Genomic DNA, 26,824 nt, shown 5'->3' on the forward strand with positions numbered 1-26,824 from the left:
GCAAGAGCCGGAAGGCGTAAAGATAAAGGACTACCCATTGCAGTTTCGCCTTAGCGTTTCAATTGGCTTTTAGTACGAGACCACCGCACTACAGAACACACCCCGGTTCGGCAATGTCTGCCCACGACTACTTTATACATTCGTTTGGATCCGTCAGACTGTAAGGATGGTGAAAAAATCCGCCAACGGTGAAGTTTATCACCCTCCGTCAGGGGAGAAGAAACAGAAAGTCGGCTTTGTGGGACTGGAGCCCGGGGCTGTGGAGACGAGCCGAGACGGGGCACTTCTCATCGCCGGTTCCGAGAGCACAAAACGGGGCAGCATCCTGAGCAGACCGAGGTCCAGGGGGAGCATCGCTCACAAAAGAAACGCGCGTTATCGCAGACTGCAAAATTTCCTTTACAATGCGCTGGAAAGACCCCGCGGCTGGGCGTTCATTTACCACGCTTATGTGTGAGTATGTGCTCCGTGCTTGTCTTTACTGCGTGGCGTGGGAATCACCCACCTTACCGACAGATGCAGCTGTGCTGCACCGCCCAGCATGCTGAAAGTTTGAGATGTTGTCTGTCGGCCTCTGCCTGCCCGCAGGTTTTGTCGCAGAGCGCCAGTCAAACAGTGCGAAAATGTGTAAAAGTTTTGTCTGTGCTATAGCAAATGTCAAAGATTAATTCAGAATCAGCCCGCCAAATGCTTTTCACAGCTGTGCATATTTCATAACCTGGGACGCTGGAAAGTGTTCACAGACTAATGATGTAGCCTATTCTACTACTGTAGACTCGGTTTCAGCACCGGTCAGCTCCTGTACCGCGTCAGGGCGCTCGTGTTTGCTCTACACAACACCGGCAACACATTTGTGATGCATGCCAGGGGGGAAACCGTGCCAGCGGCGGATCAAACGGGGCCGTCGCTGGGGTGATTGGAAAGTGAGGGGACACATTTTAAACCTCATTAGGCTGGCTTATGAATATTGATAAGGTGACGTATTCGCGTAAATGATTGGCTGAAAGGCATGAGCGATCCCAAGACATTAGAGCAGGTTGATTCGTTCTTGCGTTCAAGTACTTAGACAACCGAATAGAGGAATAATGTTCTATCGGGACTTGCTTTAAAAGTAAGTTACTTTTACCTTGCCTTGGCGTCTCAAACGTGGCGGTCATGGTATGCCGTCATAACTGCTCACACGTAAACTCAAAAGACGTCTGTGTCGAAATAAATCAGCATTAACAGCATTTGACGATGAGAGAAAAACATTCTCAGCTGTTTACATTAAAACCCATTTTGTCGTCACTCTTTTTGAGTCGTTTTTATTATAGCCTAATGAATCGGTCATCAGATAGCCTAGGTCTGAATCGGTTCGCGATTCAGTCTGAATCATTCGAACAGCTCACTCACACACTGAATCGAGTAGTAGGCCTAGCTACAGGACACAGCTAACAAAAAGACATCTGGAAGTGGATATTTACCTTAAATCAATTGAAACGCATGCCAAAACGCCTACTCTATCATTAAAGCAGGCTTGCGTGGACGACAAGCAGGTAAATCCAAATGAGAATACATGACACGAAAGTGCCAAGTAGCCTACAATGAATGACATAGTGTACACGCTTATACTGTTAATACCATTGTACATGAATGTAGTAGGGTAGATGCAGTTCATGTGTGCAAAGTAAATTACTGATTGCTTAGAAAATATGGCAGGCCTACTGGTGAAGTGTCCTGACCACGATTAACAAGTAGGCATATGCCTACTTTTTTTGATATAGCCTAATACCTCTTTATGCTTTTTATTCTAGCCAAATATTGCAAGATGTAAAATACTGTAAATCCTCATGAGGCATTATTTTATTTTGCTCTGGGCTGTGTTGTATTTTCTCCTTCATTTTCCTGCTGAGCTAAAAAAACAAAAAAAGGGATTTTAATGGGAATTAAAAGAAAATCAAATAAGATCCTGGATAAACTGAATTTCCCCCTTGATTTCATTCTTTGAACCCTGTTGGATATTGTATTATCTTTATAAATATCCCTAAATAATGTCTTTCTGTGGGCAGAAGGGAGTTTATACCATGAAATATGAGTTTTAAAGATTTGAACAGAAGCTTCAGTGTTTCAAATATATATTTTTATGTCCTACTGGTGCATGCTGTTATTAGTAATAATAATACATGTAGTCCTGATGGTAACTGTTTGTTGTAAACGACATTGTGTTTATTTTGTGTAATGTTGGAATTTACTAGAAGATTGTCTTGCATTTTGTATACCATTGGTTAAATAATGACACTCCCAATAGGAATCCTTACAAACCTCTAGAGAAATGTGATTGATCCACACAATCTCAAGGCAAGGCGTAGCATCTCTTCTTATCAAGCCTTTTGGATACGCATAGAGCTTCCATTACCTCAAATTTTTTGAGATCCATTCATCTCTTATGGAGATAATAAACCAATCTATTATAATGCAGCATCATAACCATAGACTCTATGATTGAGCATGAGCTGAGTGGCTGTAAATGTCTTTGTCTGCTCTGCTGGTCATGCAACCCTCATATATTCCCAATTCACCCTGAGACATGAATGTGAGTTCTGAAGATACATTATTTATACAGTCACCACCCTTATTTTACTCTGTATAGTGCACACACACATGTACTGAGTGGAGTGCAGTGTGCTGACTTTGGCCTCTTACCTTAAGTGTTTTTTTCTCATTCACAAGCATTAAATGCAGAGATAGCACTTTGCATGCTGATGCTGTACAGACTTAGCTAAGCCTTTATTTCTCAGGCTTAAGGAAAAGGGTACAAGGAGATATTAGAAGTGGTGAATGAATGCTGGTGTCTTTGATATGCGAGTCAGAGTATTTGTTACAATAATTGGTATATGCTTATTGTACTGACTTCATTTAGATGATTATAGTCAGTTATGGGCAGCTAATGCAATCAGAAGGTTAAGAATAAAATATTCTAATATACTATATGACCTACTGTACAAACCTTTGGAGTTATTGATGAAAAAGTAACAGTGTAGATGTTGCAAAATACATATATTTTAAATAATTTCAAACTTTCTATTCATCAAAGAATTCAGTTTTTTTAAATCACTTTTCACATCTGTGACTGAAGTCTGGAGTAAATTCATATTTGCCATCACATGAATATATTATATTGTAAAATATATTAAAATAGAAAACAGTTTTTAATATGAATTTGGTCAGCCTTCGTGAGCATAGAATAAATCAATATAAATCAAATAAAACAATAAATATCGTTTTGGCGCACTTTGAATGCTGCATAGCGCATTAGTTCAAGCGAAGCGGCAGCAACGAGCACACATGAATTGACCATTTCTTCCGCTTTACTACTAGTTATAACATGTAATACACATGAATGAACACCCGAAGGTATGTTGAAAGAAATCCATATCAGGTCTTATGTAATCGCTCAATCAGTGTTTCAACCTCGGTAAGACGTCAATGAAAACATTTGTGAACAATAGACCTTATTTCACGGTAATGTTACATTTACTGTACCTTAGAAAAGCCATTCAATGTCCATAAACTCATTAATCAGCAAGAAAAATGAACTACAGAGAGCAGAATTTTGATAATATATGTACTAAATTACATATTAACCTGTTCTTCAATATTGAATGTGTTTAAAAATATATATAACAGCCACCATTTAAATGTTTATTTAAAAATGAGTAGAAACATAATTATTATGCCATTAAAAAGTTATTATTACATTATTATTAAACTTATGTATAATTTAAATGCAAGTAGTCTATACAAATCAGTTCATTTTAACCTTTATAGTAATGTTCCAACTGGGGTCCCCTGTATAGTTGACAGCATTAGTTGCTATACTGTTCTGATACATACCCCCAATTCATTTATATCGAATCTAATTGAATCAAAATCGGAATCGAATCAAATCGCAAGCTTGTGAATCAAAATCGAATTAAAATCAGTCAATTTGTGTCAATACCCAGCCCAAGATGTGAGAAAGTCTGCTCTATTCACCCTTTAATGTCACCTAATAATAACAGTTATGCAGTCTGCATGGTTCAGTCTGGGTTTGGGAGTCTGGGTTTGAGAGCATTGTGCTAAAGTGGTGAATAAGTTAAATCAATGACTCTATTACCTTATTCACTGCTGACTCAAACCATGTGTCCTTGCTGTCTCTCTGTTCGACCGTATAGGCTACTCCGCCTTACAATTTCCAGATTAGTCTGTGGCTGTTGCCAGCATCAAGAGCAATGACCTGTCTGACAAAGTCAAAAGGATTTGTTTTACTGTTTATGTAACTGATCTTTATAGGTTCCTTGCATATCATGCTCAAAGGTTCAGCAGTTACAAATAGTGTGTGCCATAATGCTGTATTGTTGCTGAGGTAATTTCAGTATTATAAATCCTATGTTTGATGCGGGTGGTCAGTCAGAGTTATTAAAACTCGAATTAGTTTTTCCTATTTCGCACTTTTAAAACAAAATGTTTTTGCAACATTTACAAAACCCCTCTCTTGAAGGCAGTACATTTAGATCTTACAGATTTGCAAATGCGATGATCGCTAATTTGCATATGTTAGTAAGCCATCAGCATCCGTGAAGGACAAATAGGAACTATCATTCCGCTGCACCCATGTGATTTTTGGGCAAGTTCATATTTAAAATGCCTCCTTTATCCTCTGGAGCCCCTTATTAAAGGTGCTCTAAGCGATGTCACACATTTTTTAGGCCAAACATTTTTTTTGTCACATACAGCAAATATCTCCTCACTATCCGCTAGCTGTCTGTCTCCTGAACACACTCTAAAAAAACGCGGCCTCTGTAGACACCCCAGGCTCCACAAACAGCAACAAAAACAAACTGGACTAACCCGCACCACAACATAACAAACAGTGTTCCAGCCAATAACCGACAAGAAGGATTTGGGGGTGGGGTTTGGGTTGTTAGTGCGCGGATGAGGAGGAGGGAGGGTCTAGCTAGCCTCCGTTTTGTTTGGCAATAGTTCGAACGTCAACAAGAAGTGACGTCACCCAGGATCGCTCAGAGAACCTTTAAGTCCAAACTGTCTGAGAGCAGGAAGGCATGAGGAAGGTTTCTTATAATGTGACATGTTCCTGATATCACTATTTCTGTATGACTCAGCATTTTTTTGTCCATGCTTAAAGATTAGATTTCCTCTGAAGACTCATTTGAGCTGATGTCCTGACCATTGGCTTTCTAATCCTCTTTATTAATGCAGCCTTCATTTATTCACCTTTGGCCTCATTCCCTTTAGAACCAGTATCTCCTTCTGTTTGATTGTTCCAAATTAGCAGATTAATTTCTATTATGTCATTTAATTGTAATACCAGGGTGGAGAAGCAGCCTATGGAGAGGATGTCTATAATATCTGACACCTCTACAATCTTTCAACAGCAACATATTTATGTTATAGTGGTCAGCAGCACTCTACAAAAGTTCCTCTGTTTGAAATCATTTCTGATATATCGAAAGTATATAGCATACTGGTACACTTTCTAAATATTCTTGTTTGCTAATGAAGAGGTCTGGAACCTGATATACTGAAAGTAAATAGCATACTGGTACACTTTCTTTATTATCCTGTTTGCTAATGAAGAGGTCTGGAACCCTGCCTAATTTATTACGCCCACAGGGCTTTAGTCCAAAAAGGCAAATGTATCCAAACTCAGGGCCAACGACTAAACAATGTCTGTCTAAAGTGAAATTCTCCACTGAAATGAAAAAGAAGCTTTGTTAACAGATTTGATTTGAAACAAATGTCACATAAATTGATCAGAAATGAATGCAAACAACACAAGAATATATACATGACCTTTCAAATATTTGGGGTCTGTGTACGATTTGTTTATGTTTGTGACAGAAATCTCTTATGCTCATCGGCATTTATTTGATCAAAATACATGAAAACTGTAATATTGTGAAATATTATTACAGTTTCAAAAAACAGTTTTGAATTTCAACATAATTTAAAAAGTAATTTATTCCTGTGATGGCAAATGAGTTTTCAGCATCATTACTCCAGTCTTCAGTGTCTTCAGAAATCATTCTAATATGCTGATTTGCTGCTCAAGAAACATTTGTTATTATCAGTGTTGAAAACAGTTACTGCTTAATAGTTTTGTGGAAATCAATTTTTGATACATTTTTAATGCAGTCTTGCTGAGCAAATCTCACCGACCAAGAAGGATATTATTTGGATTTACTGCAAGTACTATTCTTTGAGTTATATTTTGTCTCAAAATATATAGCCAGTTTCAGGGATTCGCAGTGTCCACTTCTGCAGTATTTTAAAAATGATCTAATAATAAATCTATTGGCATTGCATATGATGAGAGCTCATAATTCAGGAAGCTTCTGCTGTGCATGGCAGAAACAGGGTTTAGGAAAGTGGACTGTGGTGGTTTTAGTTGCTATTTAAGTTTTGGGATAAAATACAATCAAAAGGGAATCTTTAGACCCGTTGTCTTTAACTTTATCACCATAGACTGTGTAACAGCTTCCCATTAAGCCGCTGTGGTATTGGTAATAGGAGTGAGCAAGTGATTAACGCGTATAAACTCCATGAACACAGATGGAAGATGCAACCAATGCCTTTTATTTCTTGTGCTCTAATTAATAAACATTGCTTCCAATTAGCTTCTTGTGGCGTCTCATGCTTTGTAGTTCAAAACATGTTAAGTCCATATCTTGCAAATACAGCGCACGAACATTGTCCATATTCCATATGTTCTTGAACATCACTCTTTATCAGTGAAGCATGGTTAAGCAAGAACCATTAAACTCAATCCAACACATTACCATAAACACGATCAGCGTGGTATTCCACGTAGTATGGCTTAACACGGTCAAAAAACTGTGTGCTTCCCCACTACCAATGCACCTGTTGTCTAATTACCCATGTCCTCTTAATATATCAATGTCAGAGCAATGGAAAAATATGTAATGGCATTAAAATGGCTCCTACAAACTGTAAAAAAAATATGGACGAAGTGTCCGTGACGTCATCTGTAGGTTTCTGAAGAGCATTTTTGAAGCCCAAAGTGGGCGGAGCCACCTGTCGCCATCTTGGCAGCGCGTCACCACACGTCACTCCCAGATAACCAAAAATGGGCAAAAAGGCGGGATTAGCTGAGGTGACGCGACGGCTAACAGACAGCAGACAAACGGCTAGTAATGACAGAAGCGGCAATCCACCTGTCACTCAAATGGCCACGCCCTTAATTATGCAGAACTTTAAGGCTTAATATTATTTAAACGGATGAGTTATAAAGAAAATTCGCCCCCCTCAAATTTGTCATGACGGGCAAAATTAGCTATATAGACCAAAACCACTTTTTGTACCAGGCTGTAAACATGTTTTTTTTTTTGCTGTAAAGTTGTGCATTTTAACATGGGGGGTATATGGGATTGACTCTCTTTTGGAGCTTGTCTCTAGCGGCCAGTCGATGAATTGCAGTTTAAGTCACTTTGGTGTTGGATTCAAGTGAGCGACCGGAAGGTGGCCGCTTGTTTATCACACAGTGCCAGATCTCACAACTCACTGTTTGTTGTTGTCTTCAAAGTCTCCAGGTACCTACGGACGTCAGTTCAGTGTATTGTCTATTTCAGCCACCCCCATAGGTTAATGTCAAAGTTTTTATCTGTCGTCTTTTTCTCTCTCACTGTACATGGGTGTGATTCCCAGTGGGGTTTTATGCTAATTAGACTTTCAGCTATTTTAGTCTCATTTCACTTCACTCCCTTTCTCTCGCTCTCTTCTGGGATTTATCTCTGAGTTTAACTACAGGGTGTCAGGAACTCTCCAAGGATTCTTTCCTCTTTCAAGCCAGTATTTTTCCAAATAGATCACACAACCAACGATAGGCCCAAGATGGCCCAATTCCAATTAAGTGTCCTTCATGAATATGTATCTACTGCTTTGTCCAAAACAAATGGTCAATGAATAACTTCTAAAACTGAAACCTTTCAGTTGGAGCTTATTCGTAAACTTTGATATCTCAAGTGAAAGTAATTCCCAGCATTCCATGAAATCATTGGTGTGATTTGACCACTGTCCTGTCTGTCTTGCAGGTTTCTGCTGGTGTTTTCCTGCCTGATTCTGTCAGTGTTCGCCACGATCAAAGAATACAAGAACAGCTCTGAGAGTGCCTTGTACATCCTGGTTTGTATCTGTGTTATTCTTTCAACGTGATTTACAGGAGGAAGCTGATTCATGGTAGTGATGCTCTCAGGTTTTTATATCATACACTTTAGACTTGTGTGTGCATGTTGTAGATACTGTAGATGTCAGTAGATCTTGTTCCACATTTTGACAGAATGTGACAAGTAGGACGTTATCCAGTGCTGATGTGGATTGCTGTGAACATGACACTTTATAGATCTGTTTGTGTCAGTGTAACATTAGCCATCAAGCACGCACACAGTGCTCTTTTAACATAAAGAAGCTTGGACATTTCTTGTATGTGTGTATTTTTGATGCATAAATATTGTACTACTTGGGCTCTTTATAATAATAAGTATTATTGCTCCTTGTTTACGTTTTGTGACATGTATCTAATTTGTTAGTGAGGATGCTTGTGTAATACAATACATATCAACTAGTGGATCAAGTTTTTGCTGTCTGCTTAGGAAATCGTGACAATCGTGGTGTTTGGCGTGGAATATATTGTGCGTATCTGGGCAGCCGGGTGTTGCTGTCGCTACAGAGGATGGAGAGGAAGGCTGAGATTTGCACGCAAGCCCTTCTGTATCATCGGTTAGAAAATCATCTTTTATTTTTTTCTGTTCTGATTTCTCTCTCTCTCTCTCTCTCTCTCTCTCTCTCTCTCTCTCTCGCGCTATTCTCAAGAGACAATAAATCTGCTTTGCCAACTTCTTCTGGGGCAGTAAATGAGCAAAGGGGTTGGCACTCTCTGAATCACGACACTTGATACGCTGGATGCCAGTGCTACAGCTGAATAATGTGAACTCCACTAGTGCGTTTGAAAGAATACATTATGCCAGTAAATACTGTATGAGACTGATCCTAGTCACATTTTTAGAATAATTCACCTAAAAAATGACAATTCTTTCAGCATTTAATCACCCTGATGTCAAACACAAATAATAATATTCTTCAACATTTCTCTTTTGTTCTATTAAAAAAAAGAAAGTTATGAGAGTAAATGTTGACAGAATAATAGTTTTTGGGTGAACTTTGCCTTTAAGAATCAGTTTGATTGGAAAGCCCATATAATGAATATCTATTTTCACTGCATCTCCGTTGAAAGGCAAAACCCAATTGTACTGTCATCGTCCTTGAGAGCAGTGTTGGGCAGTGTTATTACTCATTTTACCTTGAAAAGTAAAGTAAGGGATTACTCTTCATTTTCTGTATTTTAATTAGTTACTTCTGATGTAATTGCATTAAATACTGTAGACAATAGAACATTTCTATATAAAAATAGTGGATTTTAACATCAAAATTGAACGTCTAATGTTAATTTTTTTTTTATATCCCCCTTTAAATACTATGGTCAGTTCAAGAACAATTTATGCAATTGTAAATTATGTATTTGAAAGAATTAAAGAGCAGTTTCATGTGTCTATTGTGTTGTTGAAAGACATTAGTAATTAGAAATGCAATACCTTTTAGAGAGAGTAATTACAGTAATCGAATTACACCGTTGAAGATGTACAGTATAAGAAGGATAAGAAAGAAGGAAAAAAACATTTCCTTTATAATGTCTTAAAGAGTGACAGTCGTCTTGGGGGTTTGATCTGCTATAACTGATGGACACTTGTTCTGCAGATATCATGGTGCTTTTTGCCTCTGTGTCTGTGCTGGCCGCTGGCTCGCAGGGGAATGTTTTCGCCACCTCCGCCATACGGAGCCTGCGGTTTCTTCAGATCCTTCGAATGCTGCGCATGGACCGCCGCGGTGGCACATGGAAGCTCCTGGGATCTGTGGTGTACGCACATAGCAAGGTGACCAGTGACGTGCTTATTTTCTTAATAAACAATGCAATACATTTATCTGTTAAACACTAGCTCATTTGTAACACTTGTGTATTGAGTGTGTAAATATACATATGTATAGACAAATGTTTCATGTGTGTTGTTTACATATAAAATTGTACTCATTGAACACAGAGATCGCAAAAGTTCACGTTAAGTAGGTTACGGAGTGAGCATATTTCCACCAGTCTGCCATTTTAGTCAGTGGGCAGCAAATTCATTATTATTCATTAGTTTCTATTACTGGAAAAACTATCACTCCATTTAGTCTGCAGTTATTAAAACTATTCAGTGGCCTTAAACACCCCGTGAAATGGTTTAAAAATTAATTTCTTTCCTGTATTGAGAGATTGGCTTTTGAATAGGAAATTGGGACAGGACATATTTAAAATAGTCGGTTGCACTTTATTTTACGTGTACTTTCATGTGTTAAGGTTAGGTTTAGGGGTAGGTTTAGTGTTAGTACATGTACCTAGTTATTACACAGTTATTGTAATAACTATAATTGTACATGTATGTATGTATGTACATGGGGAACAGGACTGTAAAATAAAGTGCTACCAAATCGTCTTTTAGTTTACATCATAACCATGACGTTATCATTCTAGAGGGCATTTTAATAGAATATATGCCCCTGAAAACTGATAAGAAGTGAAAGATTATGTGGTTATATTTGCTATGTTTTATTATTATTGTCAACTTTTAGAGACATATCTTCTACCGCTCAAAAGTTTGGGTTCAGTAAGATTTTTTTTCCCCAAGAAATTAATACTTTTATTCAGCAAGAATGAATTAAATTGATTTTTAAAAAAAAAATTTTTTAGCATTGTTTCCACAAAAATATTAAGCAGCACAACTGTTTTTAACATTGATGTTCAACGTTAATAATAAGAAATGTTTCTTGAGCATCAAATTAGCATATTAGAATGATTTCTGAAGAATAATGGAGACACTGAAGACTGGAGTGATGATGCTGAAAATTCAGCTTTAACATCACAGGAATAAATTACATTTTAAATGATATACTAAATATTTTATTTTTTCAATGTATTTTTGATACAATAAATGCAGTGTTGCTGAGCACAAGTGACTTCTATAAGAAACATTTATCAAATCTCACCGACCATGTAAATGTGTACATGGACTAAAAGGCATATTATGTCTATAATCTTTAACGGCATTGCATCCAGTTAGCATAGCACGTTTTATTTTTGTTTAGGAGTGTGTCACATGTTCTTAATTTTCATAACATTTTCAATCCCTAAATGTAGGAACTCATTACGGCGTGGTATATTGGATTCCTTTGTCTCATCCTGGCATCTTTCTTGGTGTACTCAGTGGAGAAGGATGACAATGCAGAGATGTTCGAGACCTACGCAGACGCCCTCTGGTGGGGACTGGTATGTGCTGACTCAATCTAATCAGATAAAAAGACAAGATAAGACACTGAAACAAGATGCTGTTCGAAGATCCATTTCACAAATGGACTAATGCCATAAAATAACTCCTCTTCGGCTCCTTTGGTAGATCATTTAACTCCAGAGTGAGTAATTGTAGACATGTAGATATTGTGTCTCAAGGACACAACAGGATCCCAACCTGGGATTGAACCTACAGTAACTCTGCATGATCATCCTAGCCTTACTAGGTTGTATTCTTAGTATACAGTCACTCATAGACTCTGTAATAAAATGCTGAAAATTTCTATTCTTTAGATAACTCTTACAACTATCGGCTACGGGGACAAGTTTCCTATTACATGGAATGGGCGTCTGATTGCCGCCACCTTCAGTCTGATCGGTGTAGCTTTTTTCGCTCTTCCTGCGGTGAGTTAAAACTGAAATGACATGTTGAACCTCTCCAGTGTCTGGTTTGAGGTATTGCTCACAGATGTGCTGCACGCTTTTCTCTTTCGCAGGGTATCCTGGGCTCAGGTTTTGCTCTGAAGGTTCAAGAGCAGCACAGGCAGAAACATTTTGAGAAGCGCCGTAACCCTGCCGCACGTCTTATCCAGGTCAGACCCATAACTCTACTGGAATTCAATCTCACCAGACACATATTGAGGGAATCAACATTTATAGGCTTGCCTGATGTCTGTAAATGTGCTAACTAATAACTTTCAGTGTGACTACTAATATCATATTTAGTTTATGTTAACTTTGCTGTTAAAACTGATCTTTCTACTTTCAGTCTCATCTGGTTGATCTACTGTATGCTGCTTTTGATTTAGATGGCTAGAAATGTTGGTGGTTACTGTGTACAGTCATGTATACTATACTGCAAATGGAAGTCATTTGCAACCTTAGAAGTTTATTTCAATAATTCCCTTGCCCCCCATCAGGCTTCTTGGAGATTTTATGCCACAAACCTTGCACGGACAGACCTAGTGTCCACATGGGACTTTTATGAGCAGACGGTGTCAGTCCCAATGTACAGGTAGTCAGTCATCTTGCCTTTCTGTAGACCAATGTAACTGAAGATATTTGTATTGAGGACCCTATTGGAATTGCTCTGTTTATTTCTTAATTGTGCTTTCTGGATATGAATTTATTGCAGTTTGATATGCATTTAAAAAGTCTATTCTCTGTTCTACCTCTACTTAAAGACTCATCCCTCCTGTGAATCAGCTGGACATTTTAAGAAGTTTGAAAGGAAAATCTGGTTTCAGGTCTGGTCATTTTACTATAGAGCATTTTTTTTATATATTTAAATATCTATGTGAATAATAATGATTATCATGTCTGGAATATACAGAGTCAAATGTCTGACCACATACATAAAAAAAAACTGGAAATAAATTAAAAGATGTACGATTTTTAAACTTTTACAACAAAGAACATTTATTGACATAAAATGCAAAAAAATATATATCAGATTCAGCACTATTTCTAGGTCACTAATGAAGTAAATTTGTGTTTGATCATGTGACTCTTTGTATAGATGATCAGATGTTTTTGCTTCTAGTGAAGCTCAAGATGATATATATGTATAAGATAATATAATTTGTAAAACGAATGGAAGAATTTTCTCTAGTGCTCTCAGACTTTTGGCCTATTTATGACTGTTTTTTTTGTTTAAAATATTTGACTATAGTATTGCCTGCTTTAATCTCATGTCTTAATTGCTTTCAACATCATACTCTTCTCTCTTTTTAAAGGAAGGACTCCCAGCCAGAAGTCACTCCAAGGTTTGTTGTCAAGGATTTTCCCATAGATACTTGACTATTCCCAAATCACATCTATCAAAAACTCCTATTCACCTTTTCTTGAGAATCGTAGTTTCAGTGCACCATCTTCGTCCTTCAAATGAGAAAACAGCTCACATTGCTGTGTTTTAAGTCATTTGAAATGTTATTCAAAGACAACCTGGTTGCATTTTATACTACAGTATTTTCAAGTGGTATTTACAGGGAGATGAATTAGTCCATATCATACTGACACAGCATAATCAGCGCAGGTCAAAGATACTGTATTAATGGTGAAACATCTCATTAAAGAAAACACACTTGAGGAGTGTTTTACCGTATCTACCCTGTAAAAGACCTGCTCTTGTAATCCTGTAATATCAAGTGCAATGTGTGACTCATCAATCAAACATATTCCTTCATTTCATTCAGTGTCAGAACACCTAGCTCAAACTCTGTAGGCTGTTTTGGTGGGTTTAGGGGGGAATACCTCTCATTTTAGGTCCCACACTTGAACATGGCCTAAACCAATTTTGACCACTGCTTGTATAATCTTTTCTCTCTCATGAATCACTCCAACCACATTTGCAGTAGTGCGATTTCACACAAAGACACCCTGTGTGGGTGCTGCCCAAGAAGCAATAGGTACCGTTGCACAAAGATACTAACATCTGCACGCCCAGATCTCTCTCCAGCATTTGGATTTCCCCCCCCCCCCCTCCCTGATTTCTAAATGTAGTCCTTCAGTGTGTACTATCATCAGCTCAACATTTTTGAGACATACTGTACATCATAGTGCACATTCGTAACGGTGTTGAAGTATTTTAATCTCCCGTCAACTCAGGTGGGATGAGAAATGTTCTGCTCTCCAGCATCTAAAAATATTGTCTTGTTCAAACCAGAGAAGCAGACATTTGTTTAGCTTTGTGAGAGATTTTTGCTTGCAGATCAACTTCCCCACTTAGCACCTGGAAGCACTTCCCATCCCTTTTTACCCCCATCCCACGAGACCACCCTCCTCTGCAAGCGGCCTTGAGTATTTTATGGGGTCTCTCGTTTTTTTGTTTATTGATTTGGCTGCTTTTTTAAAAGTTGCATAATATAACTGTTGTGTATTTTTCAGCATGCCCCGAAAACATGCATGTGTTTCATTGCTTTGTTGTTCAAAGTATCTGCTGTGGCATCATGTGGGTCTGCTGCATCCAGAAGTTGTGGATTGCATTGCATTGCATGACTGAGAAGCACCATTATCCATATCTTTGCCCATGTAAGTCTAATCTTTATTAAAATAGAAGAATGCAGAAATGACACACTTTGTGTTTGCCAAGGAAAATGTGTTTTAATGTACATAATTGTGAAATTACTTAAAGTATCTAATATTTACATGATTCAGTCATTATATTAATTAACATAACTGTAATTTTTAAGCACTTATCTGATTAATTAAAACATTTCTGTGTTTCTTTTGTTTGCTTCAGCTGAACATTTCTATAGCGAGCTTGCATATCAGTAAATATACAGTGTGGTTCTATTAAGAATTGAAATATGCAAACAAGCAAATGATAGGCTATATCAATAAACAGTAATCAGCTATCTAAAAATTAAAATACATTACCGGTAAGCATGTTTTTTTTTAGCTGCTTCATCATTTATATTTGATCAAATCCATCACAAAATAATTATTTTATTTCACTGCAAAAAATAATTTTCTTTAAGGTGCACTTAGTATTTTTTTTTTTTTTTTGTGCTGGCCAATGTAGATTTATACTAATATTTAGTGACTTAAATGTAGCATCATGCAAAAGCAAATAAATATATTTTTGTATATAATGGTATAATGTTTAGAATTATGTTTTATGCATAAATCTTTAAAGTCCCCCTGCTGTCAATAATTGTTTCTCTTAAAACTCATCTTTGATAATCAAAATATGAAAGTTTTTTTCCCATGTGAAAATAATTTATTTATGCCTTAAAATGGCTTGAATCTAACCACATCATTGCTTTATTTAGTATACGCGGATTCATGAATATGTAAATTAATTCCTGCCTCCAACCAATCACACCTGCTCTGACTACTTGATCCACTCAGTCAACTAGTAAATGCCACACAATGGCAAGTTGAAATAATGGTTTAATTCAGCCATATTTGTACCAGAAACTGAAGAGGAAGAGTGAATTATACTGGATCATCTACAAGATGAATCAGAATGGTAATGCGTTAATGTATCGCTCTCTAAAACATCAGACACATTATGGTAATTGATATGATAAGCATTTGACTACGTTATCAAACAGCTAATAATGTGCTGCTAATGTATCACAAACAACTAGGGATGCACCGAAAATGTAAAAAAAGCACTTTCGGTGCTTCAAATAAGTGAAAAGACAGAATAAATTTGACCGAACAATGACGTGTGTTTAAAGAGAATCTTCAAAAAGAGTATAAAGTTAAAAATGATGCACAGTGAGTTGCGCACATAGCCTACATATGCACTGATAATTGTTCAAACCGAAGTCAGAAAGATGGAGAGACTCAAGAAGAAGTGAAAACATGTAGACAACCTTTCTGAATGGTTAGTTGGTGAATTTATATAGTTTTTGTGTAGTTATCTTCTAGTCATTGATTATATTCTGTCTTGATAATCTATAAATCGTGTTCCGGCCGGGGGCGGGGTTTATGTAAATTTTAGGGTTGGTCACGTCACTAACCCGGGAGGAATGTGTAGTCCCTACCAGCTGTTTGTTGTAGTCCTTATAAATCCATTTCTTTAAGAAAATATCTCCCTTTGCTTTGAACTTTGAGCGTCGTAACTTTTAGTGGTGTCTAATCGATTCGGCGATGCATCGCAATGCGGGATATGCACGATTCAGCATCGATGCGGCAAAGTGCTATAATCGATTATGTCACTGTTTATTTTCTGGCCTTGAGTTGGACAATAAAGTTACTTTCGTGGGCATAACAACAACAACAATCAAGACGGCTGAGGCGGAGGGAGATGACCGCGATAGACGGGTAATTAAAAACGCACCCAAAGCTTGGAAAAGTGGACATCCTGGCACATTTCGGATTCTACGAAGTTAATGGGAAACGAGGCTGAACACAGGAGCGCAACTTCGCGGCTGAGACACGAATAGACTAACATAAAGCTTTTACTCTTAAACACAAAAGGCACGTCCATTTGAATAAAAAAAAAATATTATTTATTAAACAAACCAGATCAAGAGCAAAAACGAAATAAAGTGCATAACTGAAAAATAAAGCATAGGCTCAAAACTAATACAAACAGTGGGCACTGCGCATTGGGCTCCAATAATTTTTTCCCGTCTTCTAAAAAAAAAAAATGCTGCCACACTGCAGATGTCTTTGTTGACATGGTAGAGGAGGACTGACTATGAATTAAACGGTCTCTCAATTAAATAAATAATATTCAGCAAACCTTCTAGTAGCCTACTTTCTTCAATCTGTCTCTCTTCTCCGGTGGTTGGGCTAATCCAAAAGAAGTGAAAACAAGGGGGGTGTTCTGAAGACAGACTGTTACCTGTGAAACAGCGGTGCTCTGAAAACACCCCCATTAGCAATAGTGCTTTCCACCTGATGAAACGAACGCGCAAAACGAATGAAATGAACGCGGCAAAACTGATGAAATGAACGCGGCAAAAAATCGACCAATCAGAATTGGTCAAGCCAGAACGTATCGGCCAACAATTGACTAATCGACTGGGAGATTACAGCCCTAGAAAGCAGTGATTTATGTTTTCCTCTCAGGTTTGAAAATGCCATATACAATACCCTGTACCATTCAATTTCATTTTGTTTAATGACATATGTCAAAGATACAGGAGAGTGATAATACACACATAGCAGCCAATAAAATCTGTTGTTCAATATATGACTGCTTGTATTGGCTCATGACTGATGAGAAATTTGCCTTGTTGTGTGCAGTAGAATTTTGATGCATCGCAATGCATCGTAGAATCGAGTTGAATCGAATCGTTACCTGGTGAATCGTAATCGAATCGAATTGTGAGGGCAGTGCCAATGCACACACCCCTAGTAACTTTGCAGATGTTGTTAATATGCTCAAACAGCAACATTACACTCTAACTAAAGTTAGAAAAGTGAAATCATATTTAACCACCCGTTTAAAGCATATTAAAACACCACATAGACATATACATTAAAAACGTGATTTTCACCACAGGGGGTCTTTAAGAAAATAATATGTGAGGTTTTGTTCTTAAAACAAAAATGTCAATGAGAGTTAGACATTTTAGAAAATATATACTGGAAAATACAAAAATAGAGAATAAAGAAAATTACTTTTTTGCAGTGTATGGTCATTGATATAAGTTACTGTGTATTCTCTCTCTAGCACTGGATGGTTTCAGGAATTATGTCTGTCCTACACTAAAACAGACGCCTATAAGTGTGGGCTCAGGATGATTTGTCTGTTTCCTTTGCTTTTTTGTTTGTCTTCTGTGCTTCATTGTGTCCGCTGTGCAGTCGTAAGCCCAGCTTAAAAGAGAAAGGCAGTCCCTCTAAGAGCACCGGGGGAAAGGAAACCAAGACCCTCAAGACAGAGGACGGAGTCAAAGAGAGTCAAAGCAAAGTGACCAAGAGCTTGAGCTTCACTGCAAAACACGCTTTCAGAATGAAAGATGGAGCTTCTCGGCAGAACTCTGAAGGTCAGAGAATGTTATTATGTGCACACATGGGACCATTGGGATTTCCACTGTTATACACTGCAAGATATATACTGCTTCCAAATGGTTGCATTCACCAGTATACTGTATGCGCTCACTCACTTACAGTACTCACGTTGCATATCTTGCTTTTTCTTCCTTTGATGCTGAAGTTTAAGCATCAGAGTGGGACTTCAGCAGCTAGCGAGGATCATTTTTAATTCTCTAGCACAGAAACAGATTGCTTAATGCGTCGTAGCAAAAAAGAGGATGTCAGTGACACTCCATTCATTAGAATTTATAAGACAGCAGGTGCGTTTTTCTATTTAAAGAAACAGCCCGCCAGAAAGACTGTATTTCGTAAGGTTCATAGGTTCGGTCCCATTGCTGAAACACATGAAAGTGACTTAATGTTTACATAGAGTCCACAGAGAATTGGAGTGGGACATTATATTCTGGTCTGAAGATGTTTGTTGATTTGTGGCTTTTCAGTTGGAGTAACTATGGTTTGCATCTTTCCTTTTACAAAGACATTATTAGGAGAAGGTTTATATGCTCTTAAGATGCTTGATCCCCACAAAATAGTTCATCTCTGGTGAAAATGCTTTGGGGGGAATTCACTAAGGATGAATTGCGTCTGCTGATTGTGTGTTTATTTGCACATGCTACCGTATTTGCATTGTTGTTTAGTATCTGATTCACTACAGGAACTATGCAAAATTAGATTTTATGCGAAATGAAATTTCTGGTTTACAAAGAAGTTTAGCAAAGAAGCAAGTTTGCCCTAGGAAGAATTACATTTAAACTGGATTATGGGTGGTTAGTGAATGAGAATGAGTTTTTTGCATTGAAATACCGTTAGCTAAAGTGATTAGTGAATTCGCCCCTTTGTGTTTCTCTCATCATCTGTTTTATGCTCTTGGCATAACTCTGCAGTGCTCAACTTCAATATATATATAAATTGATCCATTTTATGTATTTCACTTCCTGCACACTCATCGGTTTCTCTCTCATTTCTCTCTACTGGAAAAAAAATAAAGTGCTGATTGAGTTGCAAGATGAGGACTTCGCCATGAAGAGTTCTCCAGGTTAGGCCACGATCCAGAAATATGATCCAAAAAGCAAAGAAATGACAGAGCAGTTTCTCTCAGAAGACTATGTATAATCAGAATCTGTAAGCGTGATGCAGCGATCACTCTCTCGAAAAGGTTAGAGTTGGCAGAAATTACAAGTTATTACGTTTGATAAATCACAAACAACAGCATTACAGACCTTAACTTAGAGAATTAAAATAAATAAATGATGTAGCAGTGTCACTACAGCATACATATTAGAAACAGGTGTCACTTCCAGTATCGTACCATTTTTGGGAATTTCCATGAATAGGGTACAAAATAGATCAAACTAAATATAATTTTTCTGTTCAATTTCTGTAATGTTTGCTGTTTTTGTTAAACTGTAAAATCTGATGTGTGCTTTTGTTATTTACTAAAAATGACAAGTATAAATAAAAATAGAAAACATTAAAATAAAAAATAAATAAATAGTGATAAGTATGCTAGAATGAGCAACTGGTCAAATAACAGAGTTGCAAATTCATCTTATATTTATATATGTTATTCATATATTTTCCATTGAATTAAAGAAAAACTAAAGAATTAAAGTATAAACGTCGGTTTAATGGTTGAGCGTGAAGTCTACAATTGAGAAAAACATGAATACTTCTTCCCACCATGCTGTAGAGATAGTTTTATATAATATTATTTCTTCGATAACCTAAAATGAAATGTTACTTTTTTGTGGGAATAGAGAGACATGTTTATTGCAATAACTTTTAAAATTAGCAATAATTAAAAATTGTTCTTTTCTACAGTGCATTGAATATAAAATTCAACAGATTTCCCTAAAATATTATTTAATTGTAACGTTTACTGGTCAAAATCACTATTTTAAGGGAGGCATACAGACAGTTAATGTATTTAAAACAATCTACTTTTTACGCTACGTTAATTTTATGTTACATAAAAGTTCCTCTAACTAACATATCTAATAGTCCTCACAACAAAAGTGTGAAATTTGTGCTTTAAGAAAAGCGACATCGGTTAGTAACGTTTTCATGGAAAGTGCCTTGTAATGATGTGAAAGCAAATCTTCCCCAATGTAGCATAAGCCTAATATAAGCAACACCATGTGTTATACAGTTGCATGATTAAAATCATTGTCATCTTTGACCATCTCTCTCTCATTTCTCTTTCTTTCTCTATTTCTTTCTCTATCTATCTTTCACATTTGATCTCTTTTTTCTCTTCACATTTTGGCAGCGATTGAGGGCTTAATCAGTAAGACAAATTATGTTGTCTGCGGCTGCATCTCTTTAGCACTAGTCCAAAAAAATCTCCACACCAGTCTGCTAAAGAAACACTACGCATGTTTTAAAAATGGCTCCTTAATTATCGAGCTGCTGCATATCTTCACAGATCTGCCTGTCATCCAACACTCTCTGTCATGAACGCTTGGCTGAAAGTTTCATCTCACTTGAAGCATCACACAAAATATGAATTTCTTTTCTGATGCTTGGGTAGTTTTTACAGCAGCTGTATTAGCCTTGTCTGTCACCCATATGACAGTGAAGTGCAATAGCAGATCAAAGCTAACGTTACTATCTGCCTCAGCCTGGATCTATTTCTCATCCCATGACAGAATGTGTTCCATGAAGGTGTTAATGAAACACTTTGCAACTTACACTTTCCATCAAGTACTTTGCACTAACCTGCATGAAGAAATGTATCAGCTTATTAAGGAAACCAGTTTGTTTTCCAGAAATATGTCTTGTGCAGTTTCGACTAGTTGGTTATGTCATTTGAATAGGATGCGCTTTTTCGGCTGTCACGTGAATAAGGATTCATATGGCATGAGGATGACACATGTAGTACTAATATTTAAGCTTTTTTTGTCCTAGCTTCACATTGTAAACTGTTTTTCATAGGGGGTTGAAATTTAGCGATTGCTATATTTTGTTAGGCGCACAAAAGTTTCTCTCACATATGCTATCGCGCTAAATGCTCAGACTAGCAGGTTCTGGTAAGTGCTTCATGCATGAGTAAAACTATTGTTTCAGCTCCAAATGCACATAGAAACATAAAAGCATGTCTGAAGCTTCTGTCAAAAAAAAAAAAGACTAATGCTGACAAAGTGATCCTGAGATTAGCAGGGCTATCAGTTTCAGAAGTTTGACTTCTGAAGAGTGGAATAAATGAATTACAATTTTAAAAATCTCACTTGTCATATACAGTAGAATTGACTTTTTTCCAAAGTGTGTCTAATGTGTGATTGAATTGTGCCTTACTAAAAGATATGCGTAAGGAATAGTCCTCACACAAAACAATTTGTTCCAAACCTGTATGATAATCTATGATGGGTTTTAATCTAGCAAAATATCATGAGCAAATGTACTGAATTTCAGCATAGCTGTGCATAGCATACCTGCAGCCTCTTGACTGAAATAGTCATGCTAAAATTCAGAACAACATCATTTGCATGCGTGATATTGATTTTATACAACAGTTCTGTAAAAAGGATATTATTTCGAGTTACCTGTATGAAAAACCACTCAACACTGCTTTCACTCCACACCTGTCACATACTCTGGTTTGGAACGCCAGGGATGTAGACAAGCAGAGTGATTCTAACAGTGAAAAGTCCAAGTGCTGTTTGACTAAAAATCACTCTTGGAACGCCGCTTGGCCAATCAAATTCAAGCACTGGAACTAACTGTTGTATAATGTGAAGCACCTTAGCAGTTAATCGAGCATGTCTGCCAAGGCAGATGATTTCCGTAATCTTTCATCTTGTCAAATGGCTGTTCATCGTTAACATTAGGACTCTTTACATTGGGAGCAGCCTGTGCGTTTGTGTGTTGTAGAGGCGAGCCTTCCAGAGGAGCTTGGGGACGACAGGGCTTTCAACTGCGAGTTTGTGCCGGATCTGTCTCCGGGACTCAAGGTCACCATCAGAGCAATCTGGTAAGACGCATTTATCACCCGACTAAAACAAATTAGGAAGTGTACGTTCTTGGTTTTACATATTATTATTATTTTTTAAACACAATAAAACTAAATTATGTGATTAAATTTTTTTTTTAAATACTTTTTAAATGGATAAATTATTTATAATTATTAAAAAAAACTGAAAACAGTCATTTAACTGGTGGGACAGTCAAGTGTTTATTAAATTTTGTTATTGCTCTGTTACAGTAACTTTTCTGTCTTCCCCAGTATTATGCGGTTCCTGGTGTCTAAAAGGAGATTTAAAGAGAGCCTCAGGCCCTATGACGTGATGGATGTGATTGAGCAGTATTCAGCCGGCCATCTGGACATGCTGTCACGCATCAAAAACCTTCAGTCCAGGCAAGACTTTAGTTCGTAAAGAACATGACAAAGTTTTCACCATTACGGTGACAATGACACGGTCCACCCGTTTCAGTGGTCAATCCGTATTTGTCAAGAGCTGTAGCTGGACTGTTGGCTGCAACCTCTGGTGGTCACTGTTTGGTATTGAAGAAAGATTTAAAAAATTGCTGAAAGATACTTTAACACTGCTTGATCAAAATCACATTCACAGTGGTTGTTGTCTGTGTCACATCCAAAATGATTTGAATTCAGATTCACTCCTTTTCTCTCAAATAAGCCTCATATATGTTGTGAAAGAGCATCCACACATATACCAATATATTCCAACAGCAAAAACCATTTCTCTCATACATGTAAACATGAAACACTGTTCCTAGAACTGGGTGAGAACAGACATGTATGGAATATATTCTTTCTTATTTGTCGACGGTTCTCGCTGGGGTATATGGAATGGTTCCCATGTGTTGCTTGATGATGCTTGGTATCCATGTTCTCTCTGTGTGCTTTGCCAGGATAGATTTGATTGTGGGTCCCCCTCCCCCCTCGACCCCTCGTCACAAGAAGTACGTAATCAATTCACCAATGGCCTTCCCAGGCTGAATGGGTTTATTATTGGACAGCATAGTATAAAACTAGACGTGTATAATGTCAAAGAGAAACATGAGGAGAAACTTGTCGATAACTGGTAGCATTGTTGACTGGATATTCTACGTTCACATTGAGAAAGAATTGCATTTTGGATGGGTGTAAGTATCCATAATTACTTGAATGCTTTAGCTTTAGAAGTTCATTTATAAAATGATATATATAAAAAAATGCGTCTTTATGCTGTGCAATATTACTCACTATGGTGTGACCATGCAGCCTGCTTACCGGGGGACTGATGCAATTGTGCATGATGTTCCAGGGTTCAAAAAAGAGAGAATAACTAAAATATACAGTGTTTAAAACACAAAGCATCATAAGGCATGGAACCAGGTGACATTGTGAATTAATTATAATTTATTTCCCCACATTTTTTATAATACAAATTCATTGTCATTTGTATGTTTGCCAATCAGTGTTGGGGAAGATATTTTAAAGGCCCTGATATACTCAGGGTAAAACAAAGTTCTAAATACGTGAGCAGCGATACACTGTAAGCGAACATCCGAAGCCGGCCACACTGCTGAGACGGCGTTTAGATGAATATGTAAATATGTGCTTTCCTCTCAATAACAAAATAAACACACAACACAATTGAGAAAAGCAGAAAGCATTTTTTTTAATAAAGCATAAGAAAAGCATCTGATCATTGCAACGTGGATCTGTTTGCACGAGCTCTGCAATTCGTCACTCTAGTAAAATACACGTTTATTTTTATAGCACTTTAATACAATAGATTGCTTAAAATCAAGCAGCTTTACCTTATTACACACGAAAAACAGTGTCAGTGTCTCGCTTCATCAGAATTACAAACCTCCACGGATTGAACAGGAGAAATGAACTGGAAAAGATTTCGGCGTGAAAGAAGGTGGAGTCTCCACACACACCAACCTATTACGTAATCGCCACAGACCAATGGTAGTACAAAGGTGTTTACCAGCCGCTGTTTCAAACTCTTAAAAAACAATTTCACTTGAAGTATATCGGGGCCTTAAGGGGGCAAAACATTTTCTAAATACAACTATCTGATGATATTATTTATAATTTTATCTGAGATATATTTTACTGGGTTTTTGAGTAAATCAATAATCTCAGTTAAGGTGAAAGTACCAAATTTGAACAGATATATTAACAAAATGCTCCGTTAATCTAACAATCTAACAATAATTGACAGCAGCATTTAACAAAATATTCCATTATAAAGAAGTACTAAATATCGCAGGGACTAAATATCGCAGGGACTCAAATTGAAGCTGTGTTATTAGTCATTTACATGAACCTCTCAATCGAACCAATTTACTAGAAGGAATGATTCTGACCAGAGTTATTTTAATATTATTTATGTACTATTGTAGTTTTTATAAGTATTTTGAATTCGAATAATGAAATATTGTTTCATTTTTAGTCATTTTATTACGTGCTTGTGTTTTTATTGTTTATATACGGTATATATATATATATATATATATATATATATACATTTCTTAATAGTTTGAATTTATTTTTATGTCAGTTTTAGTTTTTTTAACGATATATACTGTATAAACGCAATACTGATTCTAACCAATACTAGACATAGAGGGCTTTAGGAAAACAAATATTCACTAGAATGTTTTAAAAGAAAGAATCACACTTGATAGATAGAGCCATTTAGGACAAATTGGTTCACTAAATTCTGATTCACTAGAATGAATGAATCAGATTTTCCCCTCTGAAATATGTAGTTCAATTAGCCGTTTCTTTATTTTTAGTCAGTTACTCCCCAACACTGCTGTCAGTAACTTTGCTGAGAAAGACACTCAGATGTGTTTTCACTGCAGTAATGTGAGCGTTCATCTCAGTGCAATGCTGCAGCACATCTTTGTTTGAAAGATTCATCTTTTTGAAGACCCTGATGAATGCATGCGGATTAACAACTTTGCAGTGTGGCACGCAGCATGCAATATCACATATATTCACTTTCTGCAAATCAAGCTTCAAATCATTTTCTTCCCTATGATTTAAACCCTGCTGTCCTATGTTTGCATTCGCATGGTCAAGCTCTCCTCCATAAAGCTAATTTCTGTTAACTTGACAAGGTACAGTGCACAGTTAACCACTGAATCTCAGTGTGAATGAGGGCGTATTGACTATGTGTCGAAGTGATGGTCTATTGGATCACTAGAGTGGATCAGATTGTGGGAAAAGGAGGCGGGACAGGAGAAAAGGACAAACCTAAAAGCGACACAGAGATGGCTGAGGACCAGAGCATGATGGGACGTCTGAACAAGATGGAGAAACAGGTGAACCACGTTGTGTCAAGTTCATCTGATGTGGTTGTATAGCCCCATATATGTTAGTGCTGAAGAGTCCGGTTGTCTGTCCTTGTGCAGGTGGGGGCAATGGACCTCAAACTCAACTTTTTGGTCAGCGTGTATACCACACAAATGGGCATCCCGCGATCTGAGACCGAAGCTCTCCTGGGCTTTAAAATCCCTTACCCTGCTCCTCCTTACCACAGCCCTGACGATAAGAGCGAGAAAGCACAGAACGAGGACGAGGACAAAAACAAGAGCGGGTCCCCTGTCCATCCTGGTCCCAACAGGACTCCCACAGACAGCCAGTGTCGGCCCTCTACCTCGTGGCACCAGCAGGAAGAACATCCCCTCAGCGTGCCTCTCTGGAACAACAGCCGAGGAGTGTCACCGATAGGCACCGACGACCCCTCACTGTACCGCCTCCCGCCTCCACCGTTCCACGAGAGCGGGGACAACAGCCGCTCGCGCAGGTCCAGGAGACCCATCCAGCAGCAGGCAGCCGTCGAGAGTGACACGTCTCTGTCCATTCCCTCGGTGGACCATGCGGAACTAGACCGCTCTTTTAGTGGCTTTAGCATTTCTCAGGCCAGAGAAGGGGAATATGTGCCTCCGGTGGGTCTGGGGCTTTTTGGTGGAGGAGGCGGGACGCTGTGCACCCGTCTCAAGCCTTATCTGGCCGAGGGAGAGTCAGATACGGACTCCGACCTGTATACGCCCGGAGCACCGTCACCTCTCTCGTTTACAGGAGAGGGGCCTTTCGGTGACAGGATGTGGCCCGGTCTGAAGTAGTTCTGAATTTATGTTGTGCGGACCAGTGTCCTGGATGTAGCAGATGGACATGTATGTGGCCATTTAAAACTGTCGGAAAAACACACACGTGGGAGTGATTACTGATGCAACAGCAGCGAGAACGAATCATGAACATTGCGATTTAAAAAAGACCCCAAACGAGTAGGCTGAGGATATGTGCGTTCACAAGCGGAAAAGATTGTGTGTATTCAATTACCGGCATGGATCTTACTCAAATCAAACAAGGCACCTCTACTTTATTAGTTTGCGTAGTCACCACAGCGATTGCAGTTTCAAGTGCACTTTACCTTACAACTGTAATTTTGATTCACAAGATATTTATTTATTTACATTGTCTTTTCTGAAATGCGTTATAAGACTGTTATGCGAAACGAGTAGTTAATCAGGGCATGTGTTCGTAGTAAGCATTTAATGAACATTATAAATTGAAAGGTTCCAATGAAGAAAATAATTTCAGCCAAAGAAAACGACGACAGAAAGCTGAGCATGCCTTACAGGTACTTTTCCCCTCTTACATTTCTTATCTGAGAAGGGTTGAAAGATGAATTAATTTGTATAGCTACTTTTTAAAGTCAAAGCACTCACAGAGAGAGACGTGCTTTTTGAGGAACTAATATTTCCAGAAACCCTGGTGATTGTTAAAGGAGAAATATCCATGCTATTGTATGCAATCGGTTTAAATTTTCTAGAATTTGGTAACTTGCACTAAGAAATCATATTTTATGCGGTGTAGTGAAGAAGGCACTGAATAATAATCAGACCTAAAAATACACTAATTGC

The 26,824-nt window shown here is 37.7% G+C and overlaps 1 protein-coding gene across 8 annotated transcripts; it reads left to right on the forward strand.

Annotated features, from left to right (window-relative positions):
- Positions 1–19: 19 nt before the first annotated feature.
- Positions 20–26,748, forward strand: kcnq2a (potassium voltage-gated channel, KQT-like subfamily, member 2a; the record flags this gene model as incomplete). Of its 8 annotated transcripts, none has more annotated exons than XM_079638199.1 (12): positions 20–453; positions 8,091–8,181; positions 8,649–8,775; positions 9,811–9,986; positions 11,288–11,416; positions 11,732–11,842; positions 11,935–12,030; positions 12,358–12,452; positions 12,622–12,684; positions 13,174–13,203; positions 14,324–14,467; positions 17,705–17,843. In XM_079638199.1, the coding sequence occupies exons 1-11, from the start codon at positions 167–169 to the stop codon at positions 14,436–14,438; spliced, it is 1,320 nt and encodes a 439-aa protein (XP_079494325.1). In that variant the 5' UTR covers positions 20–166. The 8 variants fall into 8 exon arrangements, with proteins under 8 accessions (XP_079494325.1, XP_079494326.1, XP_079494329.1 ...); XM_079638200.1 differs by having other exon boundaries at positions 14,370–14,467; XM_079638206.1 differs by lacking the exon at positions 20–453 and adding an exon at positions 1,413–1,535 and having other exon boundaries at positions 8,091–8,235.
- Between the last annotated feature and the right edge of the window lie 76 nt (positions 26,749–26,824).

This window comes from Phoxinus phoxinus (genome assembly GCF_949152265.1).
Source record: "Phoxinus phoxinus genome assembly, chromosome: 15".
Taxonomy (NCBI): domain Eukaryota; kingdom Metazoa; phylum Chordata; class Actinopteri; order Cypriniformes; family Leuciscidae; genus Phoxinus; species Phoxinus phoxinus.